At 52.1% G+C, this 10,556-nt stretch overlaps 1 protein-coding gene across 1 annotated transcript in view; it reads right to left on the bottom strand.

Annotated features, from left to right (window-relative positions):
- ITGAL (integrin subunit alpha L) overlaps positions 1 to 9,626 on the bottom strand; it is a 32,930-nt gene extending 23,304 nt beyond the window's left edge. Inside the window, exon 1 of the mRNA XM_032784805.2 lies at positions 9,385 to 9,626. Coding sequence (XP_032640696.1) covers positions 9,385 to 9,445 — 61 coding nt within the window. The 5' untranslated portion in view covers positions 9,446 to 9,626. The remainder of the gene's footprint in view (positions 1 to 9,384) is intronic.
- Between the last annotated feature and the right edge of the window lie 930 nt (positions 9,627 to 10,556).

Here is a 10,556-nt window from a genome sequence, read left to right on the forward strand (position 1 = left end):
GGGGGGGGGGGGGGAGGAATTGTGAGCCCCTCTCCCTGACCCCATGTACGTGTGTTTTGGGAGATCCAGTCGTTTCAGCCCTGCGGGGTGTAGGCTGTGTCAGTAGCAGGGCCCAGGGTATTCCTTGCCCTGGGGCTTGTCAGCAGCGAGGTGGGAGGTGAGTGAGCTCTGTGGGTTTAACATAGGCTAAGTGAAAATAGAGTGCTGGACAGCACCACGCACATGAAGGTGATGGGAGTGCTAAAGAGGTTGCAAAATCTAGCAGATGGGGGGGGGGGGGGCGCGGTTTCTTTCTGTGGACCAGGCTAAGTGAGCATAGGGCAGGTGTAGGGAGCTCTTGGTCAGCATGTGTGTTATGAGCACATTGGGCATGGGTGACAGGTGAATGCACCGTTGGGGGAGGCTAGCCCCCCATCCCCTCCCCCTCTGCCTGTGGCCCCACCCCTCTCATCCTTCTTCCCCCCCAAAAGCCAGGAGCACATCCACCTCACAGCCGCTGTCCCCCCAACACGCCCCCAGCCCCCAGTGCCAGGTGGGCGGCATGGCCAGAGTTCCCTCAGCCACAGCACTGGGTGGGTGGGTGGTGCGGCCAGAGCACCCCCCAGCTCCAACCCCGGAGCTCTCCCAGCCCTGGGTATTGTGTGCATCAGCCCCAGCCTGCCTGCCCCAGCCTCTCATCCTCAGAAGAGTACTGGCGGGAAGGGAACTGAAGCAGGCAGGAGGGACCCTGGGGAAGGAGTGTGGGAGGGGCTGTGCCAGGCTGTGTGGGGAGGCACAGCCTTCCCATGCCTATGCTACCCACCGCCCATGATGTTGGAGCATCACTCAAAGAGGGCAGAGTTAAGGTTATGTATTAACTCTGTATTTCCTGGTTTTCGGAGGTTGTGCTTTGCTGAACTCAGCATTCTGGAAGGGCATGAGACAGTCCTGGGCCACCTTAACCCTGAGCTCATGAAGATGGTTGTCAGTGAATTTACTGGAATAAAATATCAATCTGTGTGTGGACTTTGAAATACCAGCTCTTAAACTGAAGCCAAACTTTCATTAGATCCCTCCCCCCTCACACACTGAGAACAGCTAGTGCACACACCATGTGTTCCTCAGACTGCTCCCCCAGGCCCGACTCAGGCTATGGTTACCCCAGAGAGCTCATAGCGGCGCAGCTCCACTGCTGTAATCTCTCTAATCTAGCTGCTCTAAAGTGATGGGAACAAGCTCTCCTGTCTGCTTCACTGCTCCAGCCCCCGCAGTGACGTGAGTTGCACCAACACACGCTGTAGTGTACAAAGAGCCTCCAGCTCACAACCCCTGAGCTTCAAAGAGCTTCAAAAGCCACAAGCCAGCAAGTGCCTTGTACTGATGATCGCAAGGGATAAAGAGCCAGCTTTTACCCAGCATGCTGGCAGAGATCACGGCTCCAGGTGCACTCAGTTTGGGGAGCATTCGAGCCCTCAAAACATTAGAATCCCCACTACACACACACCTAGACCATTATCCCTACCCCACAGCCCTCGGGGCTGAGCAGTTTTCAAGCCAAATCCAGTCGGTCTGGGGATTTTAGAGCATTTAGAGAAATCAGCTGTCAAGCTGCAGGCTCTCTGAGCCTTAGGTCCGGTGGTCCCACCTCCCCACTATAATCTGCCTTTCTAAGCTCCCTACGCTCCCTCGCATTTCTAAGTGCTCTCCTCTGCGTTAACCGCCTGCCCCCAGCCCCAGCTGGGTTCCTAGCTGCAGGTGCTAATAACTGAAAGAGGAAGAGGCCCTACTATGTCGAAAGCTGGCATGTGAAACAAGCAACGGGTTAGTCTACGGTGGAAGCGCTATCTACACTACAGCCTCAGTTGGCATAACTTATGTCACTCCAGGGTGTGGGTCTGCCACTTGCAGAGGTGGGCTTTTAATGACAACGGGACAGTGTGCTCAACCAGGGGTAGGCATAGCCCTGAGGGTACACAGAGGTCTTCCAGGGGGTACAGCACGTTATCTGGAGCTTTGCCTAATTTTACAAGAGGCTACATAAAAAACACTAGCGAAGTCGGTACAAACTAAAATATCATACAGACAATGGCTTCTCTATACCCTGAAATGGAAGGGCAATATTTATATGCCAATGGCTTTATTTTATAATTATATGGTCAAAATGAGCAAGGCAGCCATTGTTCACTACTAGAGTGACTACGACACTTCGGTATGTTTATGGCCGGTTTTGTAAGCCAGTCGTTTTTAGGTGGAGATGAATCTTGGGGTATGCAAGATAAATCCAACTCCTGAGAGAGGTCCAGGCACCTGGAAAGGCTGTAGAGCCACTGGGATGGAGCATCTTCACCAGTGCATCGGTACAACTGTGCCGCTACACAGAAAGATGTGGCCTTGCAGGCCGTGAAAGGCATTTTCATTCCATTGCAGGCCAATGGGAGACAAAACAGGGGTAGAACTCAGGCATCCCGACTCCCAGCCCCCCATGCTACGACCCACTAGCCCCCACTCCCCTTCCAGGGCTGGGGACAGAACCCAGGAGTCCTGGCTCCCAGCCCCCCTGGCTCCAACCCCTTAGCCCTCCCACCCGGTTTGCCTCAGTGCTGCTACAGGAAGCCAGTGTGGAGAAAGCAGAGGTTCTTCTTGTGCGCTTTCTTCACACACTCCAAACCACAGGCCGCAAGGAAATAACAGTTTTTAATTATCTGAGTACAATCTGACAGAAAGCTAAGGTGTTTTTTTTTGTTTTGTTTTAACCTCTAGGGCCCCGCTTCCGTATTGCCATTCCCAAGCACTCAAAAAATCATACACCAAGTCCCCTGAAATCATAAGATTGGCTTTTAATATCTTGGGTGGGGTTTTGTTTTGTTTTTTACAATGACAAATTTGTGGTTTTCCTTATTTGATTTCCAAGCCAGCGAGAGTTCCTGTTGCTTGTGTCTCTCCCCCAGACAAGGGCTGGAGAGGCGCACTGTGTTTGAAAATACGACCGGGCGATTTGCATCTAAACATGACTCTGGCAGCTGGGGCTTTATGTGAAATGCCAAATATTGTGAGTTGACAACACTGCATAGCTGTTGGCCCGAGGGCACAAAGAACCCAGGTGTCCTGAAGACTGCAGAGGTAAGAGTCGCAGGGCTTGTCTCCACTGGCACTTTCCAGCACTGCAACTTTCTCGTTCGGGGATGTGTGTGAAAAAATACCCTTCTGAGCGCTGCACATTTCAGCTCTGTAAAGCGCCAGTGTAGACAGGAGCTATGCCCCTGGCGGAGGTAGGTTTTTTAGAGTGCTGCGAGATCTCGCTCCCAGCGGTTGGCCGCGACAACACAAGCCACTTTTAAGTGCTGCTGAAGCATCGGGGCCGCGACAGCACTTTAAAGTTGCCAGTGAAGATGTGCCCTTAGAGGGGGAGTCCCCGCAATGGGGAAGGAGCACAGATTGGGGGTGATAGTTGGGGGCAGGGGGAGGGGTTCCTGCAATGGGGAGGGATCACAGATTAGGGGTGATAGTTGGGGGGCAGGGGAAGGGTTCCCACAATGGGGAAGGATCATAGATTAGGGGTGCTAGTCGGGGGGCAGGGAGAGGGATTCTGCAATGGGGAGGGATCACAGATTAGGGGTGCTAGTTGGAGGGCAGGGGAGGCGTTCCACAATGGGGAGGGATCACAGATTAGGGGTGCTAGTTGGGGTAGTGGGGGAGGGTTCCGCAATGGGGAGGGATCACAGACTGGGGGTGCTAGTCAGGGGGGGAGGGGTTCCCACAATGGAAAAGGATCACAGATTAGGGGTGCTAGTCGGGGGAAAGGGGGAGGAGTTCTGCAATAGGGAGGGTCACAGATTAGGGGTGCTAGTCGGGGTGGTGGGGGAGGGATTCACACAATGGGGAGGGATCATACATTAGGGTTGCTAGTTGGGGGGGAGGGGTTCCGCAATGGGGAGGGATCACAGACTGGGGGTGCTAGTCGGGGTGGTGGTGGGAGGGGTTCCCACAATGGGGAGGGATCACAGATTGGGAGTGCTAGTCGGGGGGCAGAGAGAGGGGTTCCGCAATGGGGAGGGATCAAAGATTAGGGGTGCTGGCTGGGGGGCAGGGGGAGGGGTTGCTGCAATGGGGAGGGAGCACTGGTGGGGCACTGGTGGGAGCAGGATTGGGGGCAGGCACCGTGCAGCAGGGATGCCAGTGGGGCTTGTGGCAGGCAGGAAAGCTAGATGGGGGCTGGACCTTTCGGAAGAGGAGTCCATTCATCAGCTTAACCCGCTGACTCACCGGGTAGATGCGGGGTGTGGGAAGGATTTTCCCTTGTGCCCCGTGATCCCTGGGGTTCACAGGCTGCTCATGGCCAGGAACCTCTGCCTAGAGGAAGCCACACACACTCAGAGGCCTAAGAGAAAACCCAGCCTGAGATCTGAGCTGTCCCCAGATGCAGCTGTTTCCACTCTGAGCAGCTGCAGTGGCTAGATTGGAGGTTTTGCTGGCAGGAGGGGAGCCCACTGCCCCAAACACACATTAAAAAGGATTGAAAAGTTGGGCAGTGTTTAGGGAATAACGGATTGGGTACAATGACAAAGTTGCAGGTGTCCAGCCTGGGGCATCACTAATGATTGAGGGCATCCAGCCCAGGATGGCTGAAATTAATAGGGGCGTCTGGCCTAGACTGTCACTAATGAGCAAGGGCACCCAGCCCAGGATGTCTCTAACAATCGTGGGTGTCCAGGCCAGCATATCTCTATTGACCAGGGGCATCCAGTTTGGAGCAACGCTGATGACTGAAGGCATCTCGCTGGGGGCTGTGACAGAACGTACCCTTATGCCCACCCCCTACACCTTACTGTAATAAGATTTTTGCAACATATGCCTTGTGCAGTACCATCTGAAATCTCATAATTTGCTGGTCATTGTCCTGATAAAATATGTGTAGCAAAATTATAAGTGAAGGTATAAGATGCCACTGTATGGCATTCTTAACACGTATTGCAAACTGAGGTTGGCAAACAGGCCTGTCTCAGACAAAGAAAAGGGTGCTCGGCTTAATTTGCATTTATGCTGTAAACAGAGACATCAAGCAGGAAGGGAAACAAACCTCAGAGATATCAAGCAGGAAGGGAAATCCCTACCCCTGGAGGGTAGGGGTAGGATACAGATGGACCTAGACAAATTACAGGATTGGGCCAAAAGAAACCTGATGAGGCTCAACAAGGACAAGTGCAGAGTCCTGCACTTGGGACAGAAGAATCCCATGCACTGCTACAGACTAGGGACCGACTGGCTAGGCAGCAGTTCTGCAGAAAAGAACCTAGGAATTACAGTGGACGAGAAGCTGGATATGAGTCAACAGTGTGCCCTTGTTGCCAAGAAGGCTAATGGCATTTTGGGCTGTATAAGTAGGAGCATTGCCAGCAGATCGAGGGGCGTGATCATTCCCCTCTATTCGATGTTGATGAGGTCTCATCTGGAGCACTGTGTCCAGTTTTGGGTCCTACACTACAAGAAGGATGTGGAAAAATTGGAGAGTCCAGCAGAGGGCAACAAAAATGATTACAGGGCTGAAGCACGTGACTTATGAGGAGAGGCTGAGGGAACTGGGATTGTTTAGTCTGCAGAAGAGAAGAATGAGGGGGAATCTGAGCTTTGTTTCTTGTAACCATTTCTGATGTTTATGCTTCATTACTAGGGACCTACCAAATTCACAGCTATGAAAAATGCGTCCCGGACTGTGAAATGTGGTCTTCCCCCATTTCAGCTACCTGAAGGGGGTTCCAAAGAGGATGGAGCTAGACTGTTCTCAGTGATGCCAGATGACAGAACAAAGAGTAATGGTCTCAAGTTGCAGTGAGGGAGGTCTAGGTTGGATATTAGGAAACACTATTTCACTATAACAGGATTCAAGATTGGGCGTACCATGGATTATATAAGGGCAATAAGATATTCTCAGTCTTACTCTCTATCCCTTTTTAATGATCCTAAACCTGTTGCTTTGTCTGACTGCCGCTGCACACTGTTGGGATGTTTCAGAGAACTATTCACGATGACTCCAAACATCTTTCCTGACTCGTTGTAGCTAATTAGCCCCCATCATATTGTATGTGTTAGTTGAGTTATTTTTTTCCAAATGCATTACTTTACATTTTATCCACATTAATTTCATTTGCCATTTTTTGTTCCTATATCCACTTAGTTTGTGAGATCTTTTTGAAGTTTTTCACAGTCTGCTTGGTCTTAACTATTCTTGAGCAGTTATATATCATCTGCAAACTTGCCACCTCACTGTTTTACCCTGTCCAGATCATTTATGAATAAGTTGAACAGGATTGGTCTTAAGACTGACCCTTGGGGAACACCCCTAGTTACCCTCCTCTCAATTCTGAAAATTTACCATAGATTCCTACCTTTGTTCCCTGTCTTTAACCAGTTCTCAACCCATGAAGAGATCTTCCCTCTTATCCCATGACAACGTAATTTACGTAAGAGCCTTTGGTTGAGCGACCTTGTCAAAGGCTTTCTGGAAATCTAAGTACACTATGTCCACTGGATCCCCCTTGTCCACATGTTTGTTGACCCCTTCAAAGAACTCTAATAGGTTAGTAAGACACGATTTCCCTTTACAGAAACCATGTTGACTTTTGCCCAACAATTTATGTTCTTCCATGTGTCTGACAATTTTATTCTTTACTGTTGTTTCAACTAATTTGCCCCGTACTGACATTAGACTTACTGGTCTGTAGTTGCCAGGATCGCTTCTAGAGCCTTTTTTAAATATTGGTGTTACATTAGCTATCTTCCAGTCATTGGGTACAGAACCTGATTTAAAGGACACGTTACAAACCCTAGTTAATAGTTCTGCAATTTCACATTTGAGTACTTTCAGTACTCTTGGGTGAATGCCATCTGGTCCTGGTGACTTGTTACTGTTAAGTTTATCAATTAAACCCAAAACCTCCTCTAATGACACTTCAATCTGTGACAATTCCTCAGATTTGTCACCAACAGAGGATGGTTCAGGTTTGGGAATCTCCCTAACATCTTCAGCCGTGAAGACTGAAGCAAAGAATCCATTTAGTTTCTCCACAATGACTTTATCATCTTTAAGCGCTCCTTTTGTATCTCGATTATCCAGGGGCCCCACTGGTTGTTTAGAAGGCTTCCTGCTTCTGATGTACTTAAAAAACATTTTGTTATTACTTTTTGAGTTTTTGGCTAGCTGTTCTTCAAACTCCTTTTTGGCTTTTCTTATTACACTCTTGCACTTAATTTGGCAGTGTTTATGCTTCTTTTCCTTCACCTCACTAGGATTTGACTTCCACTTTTTGAAAGATGCCTTTTTATCTCTCACTGCTTCTTTTACATGGTTGTTAAGCCACAGTGGCGCTTTTTTAGTTATTTTATTGTGTTTTTTAATTTGGGGTATACATTTAAGTTGGGCCTCTAGTATGGTGTCTTTGAAAAGTGTCCAGGGAGCTTGCAGGGATTTCACTCTAGTCACTGTACTTTTCCTTTCTGTTTAACTAACCCCCCTCATTTTTGTCCCAAAAGGGCAGTGCAGGGGGGTCACAAAGTTATTTTTAGGAGGGTCGCAGTATTGCTACCCTTACTTCTGTGCTGCTGCCTTCAGAGCTGGGTAGCCAAAGAGTGGTGGCTGTTGTTCAGCCACCTAGCTCTGAAGGTGACGCCCCGCCAGCAGCACCGCAGAAGTAGGGGTGCCCAGATCAAGGGCCCAGCTCTGCAGGCAGCAGCACAGAAGTAAGGGTGGCAATACCATACCATGCCATCCTTGCTTCTGCGCAGGGGCGGCTCTAGACATTTTGCCACCTCAAACAGGGCGGCATGCCGCAGAGGGCGCTCTGCCGGTCACCGGGAGGGCGGCAGGCGGCTCCGGTGGACTTCCCGCAGGCGTGCCTGGGGAGGGTCCGCTGGTCCCGAGGTCTGCTGGTCCCGCGGCTTTGGTGTGCCTGCGGGAGGTCCCCCAGAGCCACTTGCTGCCCTTCTGGCAACTGGCAGAGCACCCCCCGGGGCATGCCGCCCCAAGCACGCGCTTGGCGTGCTGGGGCCTGGAGCTGCCCCTGCTTCTGTGCTGCTACTGGCGACAGCTCTGCCTTCAGAGCAGAGCTCTCGGCCAGCAGCCGCCGCTCTCCAGACACCCAGCTCTGAAGGCAGCGCTGCTGGCAGCAGCAGCGCAGAAGTAAGGGTAGCAATAGAGTGACCCCCCTTGGAATAACCTTGTGAGACACCCCCTACAACACACACACATACACGTGCACACACAATTCCTTTTTGGGTCTGGACTCCTACAATTACAACACTGTGAAATTTCAGAGTTAAATATCTGACATAATGAAATTTATTATTTTTTCAATGCTATGACTGCGAAATTGACCAAAATGGGCCGTGAATTTGGTAGGGTCCTACTCATTACTTGTACTCACTTAAAATCTCTCTTTGTAGTTAATAAACTTGTTTTACTGCTTTATCCAATCCAGTGTGTTTAAATTGAAGTGTCAGGGAAATTCCATTTGGGGTAACAAGATCTGTGCGTATTATTTCTATTAATAAAATGACAGACTTTATATAAACTTGTACTGTTCAGGAGAGGGCTGAGCAGTACAGGACATAGATTTCTGAGAGGAAATCTGAGATTGGGAGCACCCTGCAGTATAATCAAGGCTGGTAAAAGCCAGGGAGTGGCTGGCTGGCTGCAGCAAACACCAGACCTAGCTGGAAGTGATTTGCATGCGGGAGGCGTTTTGTGAGTGTGTCCAGGCTAGAGGCTACATCAGGAAAGCAGTGCAAGGGGCACCCTAGATTACAGGGCAGGGGTGACACAGCTACTCACTAGTCTGGATTGTACCCTGGGTCACTCACAGGGGCATCGTTAAGGACAGAAGGGCTCTGATCTGGGGTGACACTGACAACTGAGGGCATCTGGCTTGGGACATCGCCCATGGCCGAAGGCACCCAGCCTGGGGGGACTCTCACGACCAAGGGAGTCCAGCCCGGGGCGTGTCTAACAACTGGAGCTTGGCATCAGCCACACTGCCCTCCATTTATAGACACACCAGATGCTGCCCGGCAGTCAGGACATTTCTAATGGGTCTGCTTCTGTCTCGTCGCCCCTTCCTTTCCAATCAGTGCAGCCCCCCACCCTCCCGAGGCCAGCTGCTGGAGTGAGAGAAACCCACAAACCAACGGTAGTGCCCAGGGTTGGTTCTTCCCATCCCCATCACCGTCTTCACCAAACCTACACCATGCCCCGGGGCTGGTGCCAAACCAATCTCTCAGCCCTGCTGCCTCCCCCTTCAATCTGCTGCGCCACCAGGTGCTTTGAGTCCAGACACCCTCCAACCCCTGGGCCTTCCACATGCACCCAGAATGGGGCTCAGATTGAGCAAACCTGGCTCCCTCAATTCAACCCACCTTGGAGAGGCAGCCCGAGCAGCAGCAGCAGCAGACGGAAGGCACATGGGGTCCTGGCCATGTTGGGATCTGGCGCGTGATGGATGCCCAGCGATCTGGGGTGTTAGATGGCGTGGGGCATGATAGTAAAGGGAGAAATCCAGCTGGGCAGGCTCACTAGCCGGTTGTGAAGACAGCAAGCGGGCGGAGGGGGGAACAGCCAGCTCGAGGTGCTGGAAACAGAGTTTGGGGGAAATGATTATGCAGATTTTTATCACCCACTTTTCCCACGGGGGCGGGGTCAGCAGCGGGCCTGTGGGGGAGGGGGAGAGGAGCACAGAAGCATCTGCGGAGCAACAGCATTTCCTTCCGCTCTTCGGGCTCCTTTCCAGTGACAAAAATTCGAAACATCTGGTGGGGGAAGTGGGGTAGTGTCAGAAAATCCTGCCTTGTTTGGGTCAGGGGTCCTTCAAGCAGCAGGTTCGGGGTGGGGGTGGAGGGTGTCATGTCAGGGGACCCCGACTGGAAAAGGCAGGCCTACGTGTAAACTGTGGTACTGGGGTGCCCTGGCTTTGGGAGTAGGGGTCGTGCCTCTTGACGCCAAGAGATCCCACTCTGATGGGCTAAATGGAAGAAACTGAGCCCAGACCTTTCCCCCCAGCATCGGGGCGTGACCCCGCAGCCTGCTGGCAGAACCAGGAGGGGGCCAGGGCCTTGTGCTGGAGACCTGCGTTCATTTCCTCGCTCTGCTGTTAGCTCCTTGGGTAACGTTGGTCAGGCACCCAGCCTCTGAGCCTTCGTCTCCCCGAGACGAAAAATGCTCCTTGCTCTACCTAGACCCTTTACGTTCCGGGGGGCAGGGCAGGGCCGGTGCAACCATTTAGGCGGACTAGGCGGTTGCCTAGGGTGCTGAGATTAGCTGCTGCTGGGACAGAGAGGGAGTCGGAGCGGCAGCCGGCAGCCCAGGGTGTCCCCTGGGTCAGGGCACCGCCGGGGCAGCTGGCAGCGCAGGGCTTAGGCGGCAGGTTCTATATGTTTGCGGTGCTCGAGCACCAGCAATATTCAAGGCTGGGGGCCCTGCTCCAGGGATATTTGGAGCTCGGTCTCTCCCCCGGCCCTGCCTGGATCGGGCCCTGCCTGGATCGGGCCCCGGCCCCCCGCGGGTCTCCCCCCCTGCCCCGCTGGGTCCCAGC

Source organism: Chelonoidis abingdonii, chromosome 4, assembly GCF_003597395.2.
Source record: "Chelonoidis abingdonii isolate Lonesome George chromosome 4, CheloAbing_2.0, whole genome shotgun sequence".
NCBI lineage: Eukaryota > Metazoa > Chordata > Testudines > Testudinidae > Chelonoidis > Chelonoidis abingdonii.